This window comes from Ranitomeya imitator, chromosome 5 (genome assembly GCF_032444005.1).
Source record: "Ranitomeya imitator isolate aRanImi1 chromosome 5, aRanImi1.pri, whole genome shotgun sequence".
Classification (NCBI taxonomy): domain Eukaryota; kingdom Metazoa; phylum Chordata; class Amphibia; order Anura; family Dendrobatidae; genus Ranitomeya; species Ranitomeya imitator.
Genome location: NC_091286.1, coordinates 415,751,104 through 415,773,977, shown reverse-complemented (window position 1 = coordinate 415,773,977; position 22,874 = coordinate 415,751,104). Strand labels below are relative to the sequence as shown.

General features: G+C 42.5%; 1 protein-coding gene across 2 annotated transcripts in view; it reads right to left on the bottom strand.

Moving 5' to 3' along the window:
• LOC138638064 (tenascin-X-like) overlaps positions 1-22,874 on the bottom strand; it is a 366,072-nt gene that overhangs the window by 192,042 nt on the left and 151,156 nt on the right. For both annotated transcript variants that reach the window (XM_069727035.1, XM_069727036.1), the window contains exons 19-21: positions 19,059-19,301; positions 3,335-3,589; positions 2,005-2,210 (exon numbers count right to left, since the gene is read on the bottom strand). In XM_069727035.1, coding sequence (XP_069583136.1) covers positions 2,005-2,210; positions 3,335-3,589; positions 19,059-19,301 — 704 coding nt within the window. The remainder of the gene's footprint in view (positions 1-2,004; positions 2,211-3,334; positions 3,590-19,058; positions 19,302-22,874) is intronic.

The window sequence follows — 22,874 nt, the reverse complement described above, 5'->3', positions numbered from 1 at the left end:
CAAAAAATAGGCTTTCTAGGGCCCACTGAGTGACAGATGACGCACACAGGAGTCAGGAGTGGCACACAAGCCCAGAGGCCAATATTAATCTCCCATTTTTTTTTTCCAGGGAAAATTTATAAACCCAATAAAAAAAATAATAATAAATAGGCTTTCTATGACCCACTATCTGAGAGAGAGAGATGGCACGCTTAGGACTGGCACACAAGCCCAAAGCCCAATATTAATCTCCCACTGATTGATTTAATGATTTTTTCAGGTAGAATTTAGAACCCAAATCAAGCAAAAAAATTAATAGGCTTTCTATGGCCCACTGAGTGAGAGATGGCACACACAGGAGTAAGGAGTGGCACACAAGCCCTGAGGCCAATATTTTTCTCCCACTGATTGATTGATTGATTTTTTCAGGTAGAATTATGAACCCAAATCAACCCAAAAAATAAATAGGCTTTCTATGGCCCACTATTTGTGAGAGAGATGGCACGCTCAGGACTGGCACACAAGCCCAGAGGCCAATATTAATCTCCCACTTTTTTTTTTTCCAGGGAAAATTTATAAACCCAATACAAAAAATAATAATAAATAGGCTTTCTATGGCCCACTATCTGAGAGAGAGAGATGGCACGCTTAGGACTGGCACACAAGCCCAAAGGCCAATACTAATCTCCCACTGATTGATTGATTGATTGATTTTTTAAGGTAGAATTATGAACCCAAATCAACCAAAAAAATAAATAGGCTTTCTATGGCCCACTATTTGTGAGAGAGATGGCACGCTCAGGACTGGCACACAAGCCCAGAGGCCAATATTAATCTCCCACTTTTTTTTTTTTTCCAGGGAAAATTTATAAACCCAATAAAATAATAAAAAAATAGGCTTTCTATGGCCCACTATCTGAGAGAGAGAGAGATGGCACGCTTAGGACTGGCACACAAGCCCAAAGGCCAATATTAATCTCCCACTGATTGATTTATTGATTTTTTCAGGTAGAATTTAGAACCCAAATCAAGCAAAAAAATTAATAGGCTTTCTATGGCCCACTGAGTGAGAGATGGCACACACAGGAGTAAGGAGTGGCATACAAGCCCTGAGGCCAATATTTTTCTCCCACTGATTGATGTTGTGATTTTTTCTGGTAGATTTTGGAACCCAAATCAAGCAAAAAAATAAATAGGCTTTCTATGGCCCACTGAGTGAGAGATGACACAGACAGAGATGGCACTCTAGCAGAAATGTCAATCTTAATCTCCCACCAAAAAAAAAAAAAAAGGAACTGTCCTTCAATTACTATCTCCCTGCCGTAATCTCAGCCAGGTATGGCAGGCAGCAATAAGGAGTGGACTGATGCACAAATTAAATAAAAAGTGTGGACAAACAAACAAGATAGCTGTGCAGAAAGGAAGGAACAAGAGGATTTGTGCTTTGAAAAAAGCAGTTGGTTTGCACAGCGGCGTACACACAGCAATGCAGCTATCAGGGAGCCTTCTAGGGCAGCCCAATGAGCTACAGCGCTGAGGGAAAAAAAAAAAAAAAGGAGCTTCCACTGTCCCTGCACACCGAAGGTGGTGTTGGGCAGTGGAAATCGCTACAGCACAAGCGGTTTTGTGGTTAATGGACCCTGCCTAACGCTATCCCTGCTTCTGACGAAGCGGCAGCAACCTCTCCCTAAGCTCAGATCAGCAGCAGTAACATGGCGGTCGGCGGGAACTCCCCTTTATAGCCCCTGTGACGCCGCAGACAGCAAGCCAATCACTGCAATGCCCTTCTCTAAGATGGTGGGGACCAGGACCTATGTCATCACGCTGCCCACACTCTGCGTTTACCTTCATTGGCTGAGAAATGGCGCTTTTCGCGTCATTGAAACGCGACTTTGGCGCGAAAGTCGCGTACCGCATGGCCGACCACGCACAGGGGTCGGATCGGGTTTCATGAAACTCGACTTCGCCAAAAGTCGGCGACTTTTGAAAATGTTCGACCCGTTTCGCTCAACCCTAGTAGCCAGTTAAGGACGAGACCAGGAAGGTATACCAAGTTCCAGGTATCAGGTCTTGAACTGTAAACTCAGTTAGTGTAGTGATTTTATTGTATTTTTCATCTTCCTGGATCTGTATGAGATACGAACTTGTTCTTCCATCTGGCGGCAGCCAGCTCAGAGATACAGATGTGTCAGTGACACTAAAAACTATCAAATTCTTCACTTTTTCTGGTCCTTAAGATAAAAAATACAAAAACATTACTCATGTGAAGAGTGGTATAGTCACTGTGTGAAGCAGGTTACATAGGTACTATAAATAATATATTCTAATTCCAGGCTTGGAAATTTTTTAAATGATTTTTGGCTTTGTGATGATACGATAGTCGTGGAATATTACATTGTTAGTACAGTGGCATCATGTAGCCCTAACCAAACAGTATCACAGAATCATAGAGAATCACAGATGTCTGTCCAGCCTCTGTTTGAAGACTTCCATTGAAGGAGAACTCATCTCTCATGGCAGCCTGTTCCACTCATTGATCACCCTCACTGTAAAAAAGGTTTTCCTAATATCTAATATGTATCTTCACCCTTAAATGATATAGCCCTAGCCTTACAAGAAAAGTATTTGGGCCAACATATATGGTACAATATCACATTTTCGCTCTGCCACTCTTTTTAACTGACCAATAAGTATTATGAGAAGGTATTTCAAAAGCATTGAGGCTGTAACCAATTCCTGTACTATGTAAATTGTGGTAGAGAGTACAAGGGTCTGTATAGAAAATATTTTGTTTGATGAGAGGAAAATCAATGGATGAAAAAATTGTAGGAATTCCACAGGTATGGTAAACCTTTCAACTCTTAAATATACTCTTTGATGCTTTTAAACCCCTCACTCCTAATTTTACATTTTTACTGCTACAATTTCAGATTAATAGAGTTTAATAGATGTGGTATGGAAGTAGTAAATGAAAATACACAACAACACAACTGATTTATCTCTGTCACAAGGGAGACGACTATCAGAATTTCCCCAAGGATTAGACCACATCACAAGAGAAAGCCTTTCACAGGTCCAGAACTAAATGAATTCAGCGTTGCTCAGCACTCATTGACAAAGTTACTAAACTATAACGTTCAGTACAACACTCGTCAATCCTATTAAAGTTTTATTTCAGCAAATAACCAGACTATAGAGAAGAGACTCTGGTTTATTTTCTCATACGCTTACTATCTGGGGTTCATTTTATAAGGCCTGCTTGTCACATCTATTCGATTTAACAATTTGTTGACAAAAGAAGTTTTAGAAGGCCATATCATCTTCCATATTGAAATCTTATGCTGATTATACTCACTGGTAAAAATGATTTTATTTGTAAAATCTCCAGATACATCTTCTCCAGTGACTGCCCTAATGGTAACTGCATACTGGTTTCCAGGTGTCAGACCGCTGACTGGGAGCGACCCGGAGGTCGTTGTCTCATTCAAGTAGATATCTCCTGTCAGTTCAATGAGATAGTGACTGTAATTGCTCTGAGGAGGCAGCCAGGATATAGTCATAGAGTTGGTGGAGATATTGGTAACCTGGACATTCCCGACCACGCCAGGACCTGTGATTGTGATAGAAAGCATTAACAACCTCAGCATGGTGTATCTTCTACAGGCATACAAATTGCCTCTTCTAAGAAAAAAGAGGACTTAAACTCTATAGCGCCACCTGTTGGAAGTAGCGATCCTACAAGTCACAATCAACCCTTTAACGAGTCGTGCAATATGACTTAGGATAAAAGCCAAATCAGTATCTCAATTCGCAGACAGGGCTGTTGGCCCTCGTCAGTGCGAAGCATAAGAACTAATTTGGCTAAGTGAGAGGCTCTGGACTCTTCTACAGGCAGACATTTTTCTACTACTCATATTTACATGTACTGTGGGGTCTGTTACTCTGTTACACTGGTATCATGACTATTATTTATAGGGGAGACATGACAGATACAATTCATCTATTATCGAGTGCAGAGAATCTGAACAATCACACTGACTTATAAAGGAGGGCATCAGAGGTTTTCTTATTGTTGACTGCAAAACACCTCTGCAGACTGTGTTAATAGTTTTGCCCAAAATATAGTATCACAAACAGAAATCGATTACCTTATATTGTTTTGTAAAGTCAACTTATTCAAATAGTTGGCCATATTATTTAAATTGCAACAAGCATGTTGGGGACATGAATTTGCGGCACTTGCTAATATATAGGTAGTGTAGGTTCTTTTTCATTGTGACGTGCCGCCAGGTTTTTTTAAAATTTTCCTTTAGTTTCACATTGTACAGCTCTCCTGTTCTCAAAATCACTGCTAATGGAGGACCATGTAACCTGTCTTGCTCATTATCCTCCTCCAATTAACCCCTTAACAACGAGAGGTATTTTTGTTTTTTCCTTTTTTTTTTTGCTTCCCTTCTTTCCAGAGCTATAACTTTTTTTTGTGGTCAAAATGGCCATGCAAGTGCTTGTTTTTGTGCTACGAGTTGACATCATTGGTTTTACTATGTCATGTATTCAAAAACGGGAACACAATTCCAAGTGCAGTGAAATGGCAAAAAAGTGCAATCCCACAGTTTTTTTTTTTTTACTATGGTCACTATATCCTAAAATTGACCTGCCATTATGATTCTTCAGGTCATTATGTGTTCATAGAAACCAAATATGTCTAGCTTCTTTTTTATCTAAGTGGTGAAAAAAAATCATAACTTTGTTACAAAAAAAAATTGTGCCATTTTCCGATACCCATAGTGTCTCCATTTTTTGAGATCTCGGATTGGGTGAAGGATTATTTTTGCACGCTGAGCTGATGTTTTTAATGATACCATTTTGGTGCAGATACTTTCTTTTGATCGTCCGTTATTGCATTTTAATGCAATGTTGCAGCAACCAAAAACAACATAATTCTGGTGTTATGACTTTTTTCTCGCTATGCCGTTTAGCGATCAGGTTAATCCTTTTTTTATTGATAGATCAGGCGATACTGAAGCCATTACACAGTACATAAAAGGGATACATTTCTTAAATTATTTCAGCACAGGAACTTTTTTAACACATTCCATTGTTGAACTTATAATTATTCCAAGATTTTTTAATTAAAATGCACTTTGTTTGTGGGAAAACCCCTTTAACCCCTTTAACAGCTGACATGTGCCCGTAATAGGCGCGGGCAGAATCGCGATCTGCCCGCACCTATTAACTAGTTAAATGCCGCTGTCAAACGCAGACAGCGGCATTTAACTACCGCTTCCGGCCGGGCGGCCGGAAATGACGTCATCGCCGACCCCCGTCACATGATCGGGGGTCGGCGATGCTTGTGAATGGTAACCATAGAGGTCCTTGAGACCTCTATGGTTACTGATTGCCCGTCGCTGTGAGCGCCACCCTGTGGTTGGCGCTCACAGCACACGTGCAATTCTGCTACATAGCAGCGATCAGCAGATCACTGCTATGTAGCAGAGCCGATCGTGCTATGCCTGCTTCTAGCCTCTCATGGAGGCTATTGAAGCATGGCAAAAGTAAAAAAAAAAAGTTTAAAAAAATGTGAAAAAAATAAAAAAAACATAAAAGTTTAAATCACCCCCCTTTCGCCCCAATCAAAATAAATCAATAAAAAAAATATCAAATCTACGTATATTTGGTATCGCCGCGCTCAGAATCGCCCGATCTATCAATTAAAAAAAAAGTATTAACCTGATCGCTAAACAGCGTAGCGGGAAGAAAATTCGAAACGCCAGAATTACGTTTTTTATGGTCGCCGCGACATTGCATTAAAATGCAATAACGGGCGATCAAAAGAACGTATCTGCACCGAAATGCTATCATTAAAAACGTCATCTCGGCACGCAAAAAATAAGCCCTCAACCGACCCCAGATCACGAAAAATGGAGACGCTACAAGTATCGGAAAATGGCGCAATTTTTTTTTTTTTTTTTTTAGCAAAGTTTGGAATTTTTTTTCACCACTTAGATAAAAAATAACCTAGTCATGTTTGGTGTCTATGAACTCGTAATGACCTGGAGAATCATAATGGCAGGTCAGTTTTAGCATTTAGTGAACCTAGCAAAAAAGCCAAACAAAAAACAAGTGTGGGATTGCACTTTTTTTGCAATTTCACCGCACTTGGAATTTTTTTCCCGTTTTCTAGTACACGACATGCTAAAACCAATGATGTCGTTCAAAAGTACAACTCGTCCCGCAAAAAATAAGCCCTCACATGGCCAAATTGACGGAAAAATAAAAAAGTTATGGCTCTGGGAAGGAGGGGAGCGAAAAACGAACACGGAAAAACGAAAAATCCCCTGGTCATGAAGGGGTTAATAACCAATTTTTCACAGCTCCAGTGACCTTCACCAGTCCTGTAGTGATGCTGTTACCTTTATCATTGTCAAGACCATTGCATCCATCATTGACCACAGGGAGTTCAGTGATTGGCTGCAGCAGTAACATAAAAGAAGGATATGTTGATATTTCTATAGGACTCACGGGGACGACTGGAGCAGCACTGACGTGGCATGAGATGTTTTAGATAAGTAATGGCTATTTTAACCCCTTTCTGACATTAGACGTACTATTCCGTCGAGGTGGGGTGGGCCCCTATGACCACCGACGGGATAGTACGTCATATGCGATCGGCAGCGCTCACGGGGGGAGCGCCGCCGATCGCGGCCGGGTGTCAGCTGCCTATCGCAGCTGACATCCAGCACTATGTGCCAGGAGCGGTCACGGACCCCTCCCGGCACATTAACCCCCGGCATACCGAGATCAAAGATGATGGCGATGTGCCGGCGGTACAGGGAAGCTTCCCGCAGGGAGGGGGCTCCCTGCGGGCTTCCCTGAGCCCCCCGCAGAAACGCGATGTGATCGCGTTGCTGCGAGGGTCTCTTACCTCCCTCCCTGCCTGCTCCAGGCCCGGATCCAAGATGGCCGCGGATCCGGGTCCTGCAGGGAGGGAGGTGGCTTCACAGAGCCTGCTCAGAGCAGGCACTGTGAAGCCTGCAGTGCTGTAAGTGAGATCGGTGAACTGACAGAGTGCTGTGCAAACTGTCAGATCATCGATCTGTGATGTCCCCCCCTGGGACAAAATAAAAAAGTTAAAAAAAATGTTTCCAAATGTGTAAAAAAAAATAAAAAAAATAATTCCTAAATAATGAAAAACAAAAAATATTATTCCCATAAATACATTTCTTCATCTAACTAAAAAAAAAACAATAAAAGTACACATATTTAGTATCGCCGCATCCGTAACAACCCGACCTACAAAACTGGCCCACTAGTTAACCTCTTCAGTAAACACCGTACGAAAAAAAAAAACCAGGCAAAAAACAACGTTTTATTATCATACCGCCGAACAAAAAGTGGAATAACACGCGATCAAAAAGACAGATATAAATAACCATGGTACCGCTGAAAACATCATCTTGTCCCACAAAAAACGAACCGCCATACAGCATCATCAGCAAAAAAATAAAAAGTTATAATCCTGAGAATAAAGCGATGCAAAAATAATTATTTTTTCTGTAAAATAGTTTTTATCGTATAAAAGCGCCAAAACATAAAAAAATGATATAAATGAAGTGTCGCTGTAATCGTACTGACCCGAAGAATAAAACTGCTTTATCAATTTTACCAAACGTGGATCGGTATAAACGCCTCCCCCAAAAGAAATTCATGAATAGCTGGTTTTTAATCATTCTTCCTCACAAAAATCGGAATAAAAAGTGATAAAAAAAATGTCACATGCCCGAAAATGTTACTAATAAAAACGTCAACTTGTCCCGCAAACAACAAGACCTCACATGACTCTGTGGACCAAAATATGGAAAAATTATAGCTCTCAAAATGTGGTAACGCAAAAAATATTTTTTGCAATAAAAAGCGTCTTTCAGTGTGTGACGGCTGCCAATCATAAAAATCCGCTAAAAAACTTGCTATAAAAGTAAATCAAACCCCCCTTCATCACCCCCTTAGTAAGGGAAAAATTAAAAAAATGTATTTATTTCCATTTTCCCATAAGGGCTAGGGTTAGGGCTAGGGTTAGGGCTAGGGTTAGGGCTAGGGTTAGAGCTAGGGCTAGGGTTAGGGCTAGGGTTAGGGCTAGGGCTGGGGTTAGGGCTAGGGTTAGGGCTAGGGTTAGGGTTAGTGCTAGGGTTAGGGTTAGGGCTAGGGTTAGGGCTAGGGTTAGGGCTAGGGTTAGGGTTAGGGCTAGGGCTAGGGTTAGGGCTAAGGTTAGGGCTAGGGTTAGGGCTAGGCTTAGGGCTAGGGTTAGGGTTGGGGCTACAGTTAGGGTTGAGGCTAAAGTTGGGGTTAGGGTTTAGATTACATTTACAGTTGGGAATATGGTTGGGATTAGGGTTAGGGGTGTGTCTGGGTTAGAGGTGTGGTTAGGGTTACTGTTGGGATTAGGGTTAGAGGTGTGTTTGGATTAGGGTTTCAGTTATAATTGGGGGGTTTCCACTGTTTAGGCACATCAGGGACTCTCCAAACACGACATAGCGTCCGATCTCAATTCCAGCCAATTCTGCGTTGAAAAAGTAAAACAGTGCTCCTTCCCTTCCGAGCTCTCCCGTGTACCCAAACAGGGGTTTATCCCAACATATGGGGTATCAGCGTACTCAGGACAAATAGGACAACAACTTTTGGGGTCCAATTTCTCCTGTTACCCTTGGGAAAATACAAAACTGGGGGCTAAAAAATAATTTTTGTGGGAAAAAAATATTTTTTTTTATTTTCACGGCTCTGCGTTATAAACTGTAGTGAAACACTTGGGGGTTCAAAGTTCTCACAACACATCTAGATGAGTTCCCTGGGGGGTCTAGTTTCCAATATGGGGTCACTTGTGGGGGGTTTCTACTGTTTAGGTACATTAGGGGCTCTGCAAACGCAATGTGACGCCTGCAGACTATTCCATCTAAGTCTGCATTACAAATGGCGCTCCTTCCATTCCGAGCCCTCCCATGTGCCCAAACGGTGGTTCCCCCCACATATGGGGTGTCATCGTACTCAGGACAAACTGGACAACAACTTTTGGGGTCGAATTTCTCCTCTTACCCTCGGGAAAATACAAAAATGGGGGCTAAAAAAATAATTTTTGTGGGAAAAAATTTTTGTTTTATTTTTACGGCTCTGCATTATAAACTTCTGTGAAGCCCTTGGTGGGTCAAAGCGCTCAAAACACATCTAGATAAGTTCCTTAGGGGGTCTACTTTCCAAAATGGTGTCACTTGTGGGGGTTTTCAATGTTTAGGCACATCAGTGGGTCTCTAAACGCAACATGACGTCCCATCTCAATTCCTGTCAATTTTGCATTGAAAAGTCAAATGGCGCTCCTTCTCTTCCGAGCTCTCCCATGTGACCAAACAGTGGTTTACCCCCACATATGGGGTATCAGCGTACTCAGGACAAATTGTACAACAACTTTTGGGGTCCAATTTCTTCTCTTACCCTTGGGAAAATAAAAAATTGAGGGCAAAAACATAATTTTTGTGAAAAAATATGATTTTTTATTTTTACGGTTCTGCAATATAAACTTCTGTGAAGCACTTGGTGGGTCAAAGTGCTCACCACACCTCTAGATAAGTTCCTTAGTTCTACTTTCCAAAATGGTGTCACTTGTGGGGGGTTTCAATGTTTAGGCACATCAGGGGCTCTCCAAACGCAACATGGTGTCCTGTTGTGAATTCTGTTGTCAAGCTCCCTCCTGTGGTCATGAATGGTACTTCGGCTGGTTCTGTCCATGGGGCTGCGGCTTCTGAGTTTCCTTCCACAGGTGACGAGGTTAATTCGTTAGCTGGCTGCTCTATTTAATTCCACTTAGATCATTGCTCCATGCCACCTGTCAATGTTCCAGTATTGGTCTAGTTCACTCCTGGATCGTTCTTGTGACCTGTCTTCCCAGCAGAAGCTAAGTTCCTGCTTGTTTTTCTTTAGTCTGCTATTTTTCTGTCCAGCTTGCTATTTTGATTTTTGTCTTGCTTGCTGGAAGCTCTGGGACGCAGAGGGAGCGCCTCCGCACCATGAGTCGGTGCGGAGGGTCTTTTTGCGCCCTCTGCGTGGTCTTTTTGTAGTTTTTTGTGCTGACCGCAAAGTTACCTTTCCTATCCTCAGTCTGTTCAGTAAGTCGGGCCTCACTTTGCTAAATCTATTTCATCTCTGTGTTTGTATTTTCATCTTTACTCACAGTCATTATATGTGGGGGGCTGCCTTTTCCTTTGGGGAATTTCTCTGAGGCAAGGTAGGCTTATTTTTCTGTCTTCAGGGCTAGCTAGTTCCTTAGGCTGTGTCGAGTTACATAGGGAGCGTTAGGAGCAATCCACGGCTATTTCTAGTGTGTGTGATAGGATTAGGGATTGCGGTCAGCAGAGTTCCCACGTCTCAGAGCTCGTCCCATATTATTTGTAACTATCAGGTCTTCCCGTGTGCTCTTAACCACCAGGTCCATTATTGTCCTTACCACCAGGTCATAACAGTACAGGTGGCCCAAAGTATTAATGCATCTCAATAGAGGGATAAGCGAAGTTCTGAGACCATTTTTTTTTCTTTGCAGTGTGTTTTGTCTCTCTTTTCCCCTTTACCTCTGGGTGGTTCAGGATACAGGTGTAGATATGGACATTCAAGGTCTGTCCTCTTGTATGAATAATCTCACTGCAAGGGTACAAAACATTCAAGATTTTGTGGTTCAGAATCCGAAGTTAGAGCCTAGGATTCCAATTCCTGATTTGTTTTTTGGGGATAGATCTAAGTTTCTGAATTTCAAAAATAATTGTAAATTGTTTCTTGCTTTGAAACCTCGCTCCTCAGGTGACCCTGTTCAACAAGTGAAAATCATTATTTCTTTGTTACGTGGCAACCCTCAAGACTGGGTATTTTTCCTTGCGCCAGGAGATCCGGCATTGCGTGATGTTGATGCGTTTTTTCTGGCGCTCGGATTGCTTTATGATGAACCAAATTCAGTGGATCAGGCAGAGAAAATCTTGCTGGCTCTGTGTCAGGGTCAGGATGAGGTAGAGATATATTGTCAGAAGTTTAGGAAGTGGTCTGTACTCACTCAGTGGAATGAATGTGCCCTGGCAGCAATTTTCAGAGAGGGTCTCTCTGAAGCCCTTAAGGATGTCATGGTGGGATTTCCCATGCCTGCTGGTCTGAATGAGTCTATGTCTTTGGCCATTCAGATCGATCGACGCTTGCGTGAGCGTAAAGCTGTGCACCATTTGGCGGTATTATCTGAGCATAGACCTGAGCCTATGCAATGTGATAGGACTTTGACCAGAGCTGAACGGCAAGAACACAGACGTCTGAATGGGCTGTGTTTTTACTGTGGTGATTCCTCTCATGCTATCTCCGATTGTCCTAAGCGCACTAAGCGGTTCGCTAGGTCTGCCACCATTGGCACGGTACAGTCGAAATTTCTTTTGTCCGTTACTCTGATTTGCTCTTTGTCATCCTATTCTGTTATGGCATTTGTGGATTCAGGCGCTGCCCTGAATTTGATGGACTTGGAGTTTGCTAGGCGCCGTGGTTTTTTCTTGGAGCCCTTGCAGTATCCTATTCCATTGAGAGGAATTGATGCTACGCCTTTGGCCAAGAATAAGCCTCAGTACTGGACCCAATTGACCATGTGCATGGCTCCTGCACATCAGGAGGATATTTGCTTTTTGGTGTTGCATAATCTGCATGATGTGGTCGTTTTCGGGTTGCCATGGCTACAGGTCCATAATCCAGTATTGGATTGGAAATCAATGGCTGTGTCCAGCTGGGGTTGTCAGGGGGTACATGGTGATGTTCCATTTTTGTCTATTTCGTCATCCACCCCTTCTGAAGTCCCGGAGTTTTTGTCGGATTACCGGGATGTATTTGATGAGCCCAAATCCAGTGCCCTACCTCCTCATAGGGATTGCGATTGTGCTATCAATTTGATTCCTGGTAGTAAGTTTCCTAAGGGCCGACTGTTCAATTTATCTGTGCCAGAGCACGCCGCTATGCGGAGTTATGTAAAGGAATCCTTGGAGAAGGGTCATATTCGCCCGTCGTCGTCACCATTGGGAGCAGGGTTCTTTTTTGTGGCCAAGAAGGATGGTTCTTTGAGACCTTGTATTGATTACTGCCTTCTTAATAAGATCACAGTCAAATTTCAGTATTCTTTGCCGCTGCTGTCTGATTTGTTTGCTCGGATTAAGGGGGCTAGTTGGTTCACCAAGATAGATCTTTGTGGTGCGTATAATCTTGTGCGTATTAAACAGGGCGATGAATGGAAAACAGCATTTAATACGCCCGAGGGCCATTTTGAGTACCTGGTTATGCCATTCGGGCTTTCCAATGCTCCATCAGTATTTCAGTCCTTTATGCATGACATCTTCCGAGAGTACCTGGATAAATTCCTGATTGTATATTTGGATGATATTTTGGTCTTCTCGGATGATTGGGAGTCTCATGTGAAGCAGGTCAGAATGGTGTTCCAGGTCCTTCGTGCAAATTCTTTGTTTGTGATGGGGTCAAAGTGTCTCTTTGGAGTTCAGAAGGTTTCATTTTTGGGTTTCATTTTTTCCCCTTCTAGTATCGAGATGGACCCTGTTAAAGTCCAGGCCATTTATGATTGGACTCAGCAGACATCTGTGAAGAGTCTGCAAAAGTTCCTGGGCTTTGCTAATTTTTATCGTCGCTTCATCAGTAATTTTTCTAGTGTTGACTGATTTGACCAAGAAGGGTGCTGATGTGGTCAATTGGTCTTCTGCGGCTGTGGAAGCTTTTCAGGAGTTAAAGTGTCGTTTTTCTTCTGCCCCTGTGTTGTGCCAGCCAGATGTTTCGCTCCCGTTTCAGGTCGAGGTTGATGCTTCTGAGATTGGAGCAGGGGCTGTTTTGTCGCAAAGAAGTTCTGATGGCTCGGTGATGAAACCATGTGCCTTCTTTTCTAGAAAGTTTTCGCCTGCTGAGCGCAATTATGATGTTGGCAATCGAGAGTTGTTAGCCATGAAGTGGGCATTCGAGGAGTGGCGTCATTGGCTTGAAGGAGCCAAGCATCGCGTGGTGGTCTTGACGGATCACAAGAATTTGACTTATCTCGAGTCTGCCAAACGGTTGAATCCTAGACACGCTCGTTGGTCGCTATTTTTCTCCCGCTTTGATTTTGTGGTTTCGTACCTTCCAGGCTCTAAGAATGTGAAGGCTGATGCCCTGTCAAGGAGTTTTGTGCCCGACTCTCCGGGTGTTCCTGAGCCGGCGGGTATTCTCAAAGAGGGGGTAATTTTGTCTGCCATCTCCCCTGATTTGCGGCGGGTGCTGCAAAAATTTCAGGCTGATAGACCTGACCGTTGCCCAGCGGAGAAACTGTTTGTCCATGATAAATGGACTAGTAGAGTTATCTCTGAGGTTCATTGTTCGGTGTTGGCTGGTCATCCTGGAATCTTTGGTACCAGAGATTTGGTGGCTAGATCCTTTTGGTGGACGTCTTTGTCGCGGGATGTGCGTTCTTTGTGCAGTCCTGTGGGACTTGTGCCCGGGCTAAGCCCTGCTGTTCTCGTGCCAGTGGGTTGCTTTTGCCCTTGCCGGTCCCGAAGAGGCCCTGGACGCATATCTCTATAGATTTTATTTCGGATCTCCCTGTCTCTCAAAAGATGTCGGTCATTTGCGTGGTTTGTGATCGCTTCTCTAAGATGGTCCATTTGGTACCCTTGTCTAAGTTGCCATCCTCCTCTGATTTGGTGCCATTGTTTTTCCAGCATGTGGTTCGTTTACATGGCATTTCGGAGAACATCGTTTCGGACAGAGGTTCCCAGTTTGTTTCGAGGTTTTGGCGAGCCTTTTGTGCTAGGATGGGCATTGATTTGTCTTTTTCCTCAGCTTTCCATCCTCAGACAAATGGCCAAACCGAACGAACTAATCAGACTTTGGAAACATATCTGAGATGCTTTGTTTCTGCTGATCAGGATGATTGGGTGTCCTTTTTGCCTTTGGCTGAGTTCGCCCTTAATAATCGGGCCAGCTCGGCTACTTTGGTTTCACCGTTTTTCTGCAATTCTGGTTTCCATCCTCGTTTCTCTTCAGGGCAGGTTGAGTCTTCGGACTGTCCTGGTGTAGATACTGTGGTGGATAGGTTGCAGCAGATTTGGACTCATGTGGTGGACAATTTAACATTGTCCCAGGAGAAGGCTCAATGTTTCGCTAACCGCTGGCGCTGTGTGGGTCCCCGACTTCGTGTTGGGGATTTGGTTTGGTTGTCGTCTCGTTATGTTCCTATGAAGGTTTCTTCTCCTAAGTTTAAGCCTCATTTTATTGGTCCGTATAAGATTTCTGAGGTTCTCAATCCTGTGTCGTTTCGTTTGACCCTTCCAGCTTCTTTTGCCATCCATAATGTATTCCATAGGTCATTGTTGCGGAGATACGTGGCGCCTGTGGTTCCATCCGTTGATCCTCCTGCCCCGGTGTTGGTTGAGGGGGAGTTGCAGTATGTGGTGGAGAAGATTTTGGATTCTCGTATTTCGAGACGGAAACTCCAGTACCTGGTCAAGTGGAAGGGTTATGGTCAGGAATATAATTCCTGGGTCTTTGCCTCCGATGTTCATGCTGCCGATCTGGTTCGTGCCTTTCATTTGGCTCGTCCTGGTCAGCCTGGGGGCTCTGGTGAGGGTTCGGTGACCCCTCCTCAAGGGGGGGTACTGTTGTGAATTCTGTTGTCAAGCTCCCTCCTGTGGTCATGAATGGTACTTCGGCTGGTTCTGTCCATGGGGCTGCGGCTTCTGAGTTTCCTTCCACAGGTGACGAGGTTAATTCGTTAGCTGGCTGCTCTAGTTAACTCCACTTAGATCATTGCTCCATGCCACCTGTCAATGTTCCAGTATTGGTATAGTTCACTCCTGGATCGTTCTTGTGACCTGTCTTCCCAGCAGGAGCTAAGTTCCTGCTTGTTTTTCTTTAGTTTGCTATTTTTCTGTCCAGCTTGCTATTTTGATTTTTGTCTTGCTTGCTGGAAGCTCTGGGACGCAGAGGGAGCGCCTCCGCACCGTGAGTCGGTGCGGTGGGTCTTTTTGCGCCCTCTGCGTGGTCTTTTTGTAGTTTTTTGTGCTGACCGCAAAGTTACCTTTCCTATCCTCAGTCTGTTCAGTAAGTCGGGCCTCACTTTGCTAAATCTATTTCATCTCTGTGTTTGTATTTTCATCTTTACTCACAGTCATTATATGTGGGGGACTGCCTTTTGCTTTGGGGAATTTCTCTGAGGCAAGGTAGGCTTATTTTTCTGTCTTCAGGGCTAGTTAGTTCCTTAGGCTGTGTCGAGTTGCATAGGGAGCGTTAGGAGCAATCCACGGCTATTTCTAGTGTGTGTGATAGGATTAGGGATTGCGGTCAGCAGAGTTCCCACGTCTCAGAGCTCGTCCTATATTATTTGTAACTATCAGGTCTTCCCGTGTGCTCTTAACCACCAGGTCCATTATTGCCCTTACCACCAGGTCATAACAGTGTCCCATCTCGATTCCAGTCAATTTTGCATTGAAAAGTCAAATGGCGCTCCTTCGCTTCCGAGCTCTGTCATGCGCCGAAACAGTGGTTTACCCCCACATATGGGGTATCGATGTACTCAGGACAAATTTTACAACAACTTTTAGGGTCCATTTTCTCCTGTTACCCTTGGTAAAATAAAACAGATTGGAGCTGAAATAAATTTTTTGTGAAAAAAAGTTAAATGTTCATTTTTATTTAAACATTCCAAAAATTCCTGTGAAGCACCAGAAGGGTTAATAAACTTCTTGAATATGGTTTTGAGCACCATGAGGGGTGCAGTTTTTAGAATGGTGTCACACTTGGGTATTTTCTATCATATAGACCCCTCAAAATGACTTCAAATGAGATGTGGTCCCTAAAAAAAAATGGTGTTGTAAAAATGAGAAATTGCTGGTCAACTTTTAACCCTTATAACTCCCTAACAAAAAACATTTTGGTTCCAAAATTGTGCTGATGTAAAGTAGACATATGAGAAATGTTACTTATTAAGTATTTTGTGTGATATATCTCTGTGATTTAATTGCATAAAAATTCAAAGTTGGAAAATTGCGAAATTTTCATAATTTTCGCCAAATTTCCATTTTTTTCACAAATAAACGCAGGTACTATCAAAGAATTTTTACCACTATCATGAAGTACAATATGTCACGAGAAAACAATGTCAGAATCACTGGGATCCGTTGAAGCGTTCCAGAGTTATAACCTCATAAAGGGACAGTGGTCAGAATTGCAAAAATTGGCCCGGTCATTAACGTTCAAACCACCCTTGGGGGTAAAGGGGTTAATATTAAAATATTTTGAGCTGTTGCTTTTTTTACGTCCTGTAAAATCTCTTTAAATTTCAAATAATCTTCAGGGAAACAAAATTAATCTATCTGAATGCTAAACATCATAATTAAAAATAATCCAAATCGTACAATTGCAATTACCGTATATACTCGAGTATAAGCCGACCCAAGTATAAGCCGACCCCCCTAATTTTACCACAAAAAACTGGGAAAACTTATTGACTCGAGTATAAGCCTAGGGTGGAAATGCAGCATTTACCAGTGAATTTCAAAAATAAAAATAGATCATTCTTGCCCCATAGCTGTGCCATATAGTGCTCTGCACCGTTCATTATTTCCCCATATCTGTGCCATATAGTGCTCTGCACTGTTCATTATTGCCCCATAGCTGCCATATAGTGCTCTGCACCGTTCATTATTGCCCCATAGCTGTGCCATATAGTGCTCTGCACCGTTCATTATTGCCCCATAGCTGTGCCATATAGTGCTCTGCACCGTTCATATTGCCCCATAGCTGTGCCATATAGTGCTCTGCACCGTTCATTATTGCCCCATAGCTCTGCCACATAGTGCTCTGCACCGTTCATATTTCCCCATAGCTCTGCCATATAGTGCTCTGCACCGTTCATATTTCCCCATAGCTCTGCCCCATATAGTGCTCTGCACCATTCATATTTCCCCATAGAGCTCCACATATATCTGTGCCATATAGTGCTCTGCACCGTTCATATTGTCCCATAGCTGTGCCCCATATAGTGCTCTGCACCATTCATACTGCCCCATAGAGCTCCACATATATCTGTGCCCCATATAGTGCTCTGCACCATTCATATTGTCCCATAGCTGTGCCCCATATAGTGCTCTGCACCATTCATATTTCCCCATAGAGCTCCACATATATCTGTGCCATTGCTGCTGCTGCAATTAAAAAAAAACTAATACTCACCTTTCTTGCTTGCAGCTCCCAGCGTCCGGTCCCGGCGTCTCTCTGCTCTGACTGATCAGGCAGAGGACGCCGAGCACACTATATGCGTCATCGCGCCCTCTGACCTGCACAGTCAGAGCCAGAGGACGCGAAGACAGAGCGGCGCCGGGAAGATGGAGCGGCGCCCGGCGGCTGGAACGCGGACAGGTGAATATTACATACTTACCTGGTCCCGGCGTCCGGCTCCCTCTGCCTGTCACAGTTGTCTTCGGTGCCGCAGCCTCTTCCTCTATCAGCGGTCACCGGCACCGCTGATTAGAGAAATTAATAGGCGGCTCCACCCCTATGGGAGGTGGAGCCGCTTATTCATTTCTCTAATGAGTGGTCCCACGTGACCGCTGAAGAGGGGAAGAGCTGCAGCACCGAAGACCGTGGGACAGGCGGTGAGCGCCAGGATCGCTGGGACTAGGTAAGTATGCCTCAGCGCCCTCTCCCCCTCACCCGCCGACCCTGCCACCCACCTTGACTCGAGTATAAGCCGAGAGGGGCACTTTCAGCCCAAAAATTTGGGCTGAAAATCTCGGCTTATACTCGAGTATATATGGTATTTTGATTTATATACACCTCAGTAAAAAATTGCAATGAAAAGAGATTAAAAAGTCATATTAATTTATGAAAGGTTGCAATTAACATGACAGTTTGCCTTGTATAAAAATAAGACCTCACATAGATCCAATGATGAAAAAATAAAAAAGTTATGGGTCTCAGAAAATCGAGACCTAAACCAAATTTTTTTTTTAAAAGCGCAAATTTCTTTTTACTATTTAAATATAAAACTCATGCTATGTCTTATACAGTATCACTGTAGTCATACTGACACCGAGAATCATGTTTTAAGGTCATTTTTACTACATAATTAACACTGTAAAAACAAATTCTAAAGAACAATTGAAGAATCACTTTTATTTTGCAATATAAATGCACTTTAAATTTGTTTTCCCACTTTTCAGTACATCAACTCTTAAAATAAATGGTGTCATTTAAAACAGTATAATGAGACTCACACAAGCAAGCTATCATATATCAATTTTGGTGTATAAATACAAAAAAGAGACTCAGAAATATGGGAAGGAAAAAACAGAAGCACAAAAAATAAAAAAAAATTGCCCAGCCACTAGGAAGAGAAAATGCAACATATCAGATCTCTTTTTGTATCTTGGTATCTTTTCTTTTGGTCAGCAGTAATGATGAGTGAGCATGCTGGCTACTCCATCGCGCACCGGGGTGCTCGGGTACGTTTCGGGTATCGTGGGTGCTCGAGCCTCATGCTCGATTCCAAAACCTGCATGTATTGCGGCTGTTAGATAACCAATTAACATGTGGGAATGGCCCGAGTGTGACAGGCAATCCCCACATGCTTATCAGCAAAACATGCGAGGCGGGGAATCGAGCATGGCGCTCAAGCACCTGTGATAGTGGATGAGTTCCAGCACCCCGACGCGCGATCGAGTAGCGAGCACACTCACTCCTCACTAGTCAGCAGCAAACAAGAGGGCTGCAACATGGACATTAGATTTTCAGAAAATGTTATTAACATTGTCATTATCTGCAGACAATTACGTAATATCTGTGTCCAGCTTAGGATAGCCATGGAAAGTAAAAAATATATTACTGCTAAGTTTGAGTAAACTGAATCAAGCTTTTGCTCCAGAGGCCTCAACTACCATTAATCCCGGTCTGTTGTCTATATACTATAAATTTCTGTTTAATTTGACCAAAAAGTTCTGCCTGTGTGAGCAACCATTATTATAGGAAACAAAATAGCAAATAGTACTTACGTGTGTACAGAATGATCTGACCAACATAACCGTACAAAACCATATATCTATTATATGCAGAAATCTGAATATTGTAGAAATTCCCAGATGTCAGATTAGTGATCTGTATTGCTGTAGTATTCACAGTCCAGGTACTGGATGGTTCTCCATAGACAGAAATACTGTAAGTTGTATTCTCAGCAATGTTGAAATCCCAATTTAGCCAGAAAGAGGTAGAGGTGACAAGTGTAGCAGTGATGTTTCCTGCCAATGTGAAGAAGAAGAAGCGATATTTATCACATTCTGGCATATAACATAAAACTAGAGTTCAGAAACAAGTACAATTTATCCACATTTGCTGTCATTAAGTCTATGTAAATGAGATAGGGTTTATGTTGGACCAAATATATGACATCGGTTTTCCACTCTAGGGAAATCTTTTGACAAGCAATGCAGCTTGGTGATTGCTAGAAGAATTCAATGTTAGGATTCTTCTCCGCTTTTCTCAATTGAAATAAAAGGCTGAGAAGCTAGACACACATGACCGTAACAATTGCCAATAACATATTTGTGATAAACATGATGAATAGGGTGCCAAGGAAATGCATGGTAAAAATTAAGTAGCATGTTTTTGAAGGTCTTACCTCCTAATTTTGTTCCTTTTTTGTCATAGATATTTGATAATTTTCTTTTTTTAAGATTAGTTTTCATTTACTGGATGCTCAATGGCACATCATATTGCAGTCTTAAACGTTTGTTATTTATCGTCATGCATATCCCGCGTTATGTATGGTATGTCATGCCGTTTACCGTTCAGATTAATTGATTTTATATTTTGATAGATCGGGCGTTTCTGAACGCGGCGATACCAAATGTGGGTGTATATACAGTACAGACCAAAAGTTTGGACACACCTTCTCATTTAAAGATTTTTCTGTATTTTCATAACTATGAAAATTGTACATTCACACTGAAGGCATCAAAACTATGAATTAACACATGTGGAATTATATACTGTACTTAACAAAAATGTGTGAAACAACTGAAATTATGTCTTATGTTCTAGGTTCTTCAAAGTAGCCACCTTTTGCTTTGATGACTGCTTTGCACACTCTTGGCATTCTCTTGATGAGCTTCAAGAGGTAGTCACCGGGAATGGTTTTCACTTCACAGGTGTGCCCTGTCAGGTTTAATAAGTGGGATTTCTTGCCTTATAAATGTGGTCAGTTGTGTTGTGCAGAGGTCTGGTGGATACACAGCTGATAATCCTACAGAATAGACTGTTAGAATTTGTATTATGGCAAGAAAAAGCAGCTAAGTAAAGTGAAACGAGTGGCCATCATTACCTTGAGAAATGAAGGTCAGTTAGTCCGAAAAATTGGGAAAAATTTTAAAAGTGTCCCCAAGTGCAGTTGAAAAAACCATCAAGCACTACAAAGAAACTGGCTCACATGAGGACTGCCGCAGGAAAGGAAGGCCAAGAGTCACCTCTGCTTCTGAGGATAAGTTTATCTGAGTCACCAGCCTCAGAAATCGCAGGTTAACAGCAGCTCAGATTAGAGACCAGGTCAATGCCACACAGAATTCTAGCAGCAGACACATCTCTTGAACAACTCTTAAGAGGAGACTGTGTGCAGCAGACCTTCATGGTAAAATATCTGCTAGGAAACCACAGCTAGGGACAGGCAACAAGCAGAAGAGACTTGTTTGGGCTAAAGAACACAAGGAATGGACATTAGACCAGTGGAAATCTGTGCTTTGGTCTGATGAGTCCAAATTTGAGATCTTTTGTTCTGTGCGACGCAGAAAAGGTGAACGGATGGACTCTACATGCCTGGTTCCCACCGTGAAGCATGGAGGAGGAGGTGTGATGGTGTGGGGGTGCTTTGCTGGTGACAGTGTTGGGGATTTATTCAAAATTGAAGGCATACTGAACCATCATGGCTACCACAGCATTTTGCAGCGGCATGCTACGAGACAATAGACAGTCAGATTTGGTTTGATATCCCATATAATTATATTTATGAAAGCATGGTTGAATATCAGGTAACATATAACTTAAATGGATATTCACACAAATTATATATTTCCACATAGGGAATGACTTACTGATTGCTGAGGATCAGTCTGCTGTAACCCTTAGTATTTAAAAGTGTATGACTCTGGATTCCTGAGAATAGTCTTGTTTAAATGGAAAAGCGCTACAAAGAAACTGGCTCACATGAGGACCGCCCCAGGAAAGGAAGACCAAGAGTCACCTCTGCTTCTGAGGATAAGTTTATCCGAGTCACCAGCCTCAGAAATCACAGGTTAACAGCAGCTCAGATTAGAGACCAGGTCAATGCCACACAGAGTTCTAGCAGCAGACACATCTCTACAACCACTGTTAAGAGGAGACTTTGTGCAGCAGGCCTTCATGGTAAAATAGCTGCTAGGAAACCACTGCTAAGGACAGGCAACAAGCAGAAGAGAATTGTTTGTGCTAAAGAACACAAGGAATGGACATTAGACCAGTGGAAATCTGTGCTTTGGTCTGATGAGTCTAAATTTGAGATCTTTGGTTCCAACCACCGTGTCTTTGTGCGACGCAGAAAAGATGAATGGATGGACTCTACATGCCTGGATCCTACCGTGAAGCATGGAGGAGGAGGTGTGATAGTGTGGGGGTGCTTTGCTGGTGACACTGTTGGGGATTTATTCAAAATTGAGTGTGCAAAGCAGTCATCAAAGCAAAAGGTGGCTACTTTGAAGAACCTAGAATATAAGACATAATTTCAGTTGATTCACAGTTTTTGCCAAGTATATAATTCCACATGTGTTAATTCATAGTTTTGATGCCTTCAGTGTGAATGTACAATTTTCATAGTCATGAAAATATAGAAAAATCTTTAAATGAGTAGGCGTGTCCAAACTTTTGGTCTGTACTGTATATATAGATAGATAGATAGATAGATAGATATAGACAGATATACAGTATATATCTATATATATATATACACCTTGAGAAAGTGGTAAATCTAAATTTAATGTCAACATATTTTACATGGTGAATGTGAATCCTTATGCCAAAAGGAACAGATTTGAGGGGTAAGACTTACCAATTTGCAAAGTTCATTTTTCCTTGGCACCCTAATGATGACCTATCAAACTGACAGCAGAGCAGATTCCAGACATTATACTCCTTTAGTATTGTCTGTTAGTACAATTTTACTATCTGGCAGCCTTAGGCCTCATTCAGAAATCCGTCTTGTAAAATGGTGTCAATGTCATCATCAGTGTTTTGGATCAGTGTATCATCAGTGATTGGTACATGTGTCTGTTTTTACCATCAGTGTGTCATCAGTGATTGCTCCATGTGTCTGTTTTTACCATCAGTGTGTCATCAGAGTTTGGACCATGTGTCCATTTTTACCATCAGTGTGTCATCAGTGTTTGGTCCATGTGTCCATTTTTACCATCAGTGTGTCATCAGCGTTTGGTCCTTGTATCCGTTTTTACCATCAGTGTGTCATCAGTGTTTGGCCCATGCGTCCGTTTTTACCATCAGCGTGTCATCAGTGTTTGGTCCTTGTGTCCGTTTTTACCATCACTGTGTCATAAGTGTTTGGACAATGTGTCCGTTTTTACCATCAGCGTGTCATCAGTGTTTAGTCCTTGTGTCTGTTTTTACCATCACTGTGTCATAAGTGTTTGGACAATGTGTCCGTTTTTACCATCAGCGTGTCATCAGTGTTTAGTCCTTGTGTCTGTTTTTACCATCACTGTGTCATAAGTGTTTGGACAATGTGTCCGTTTTTATCATCAGTGTGTCATCAGTGTGTGGTCTACTTGTCTCTT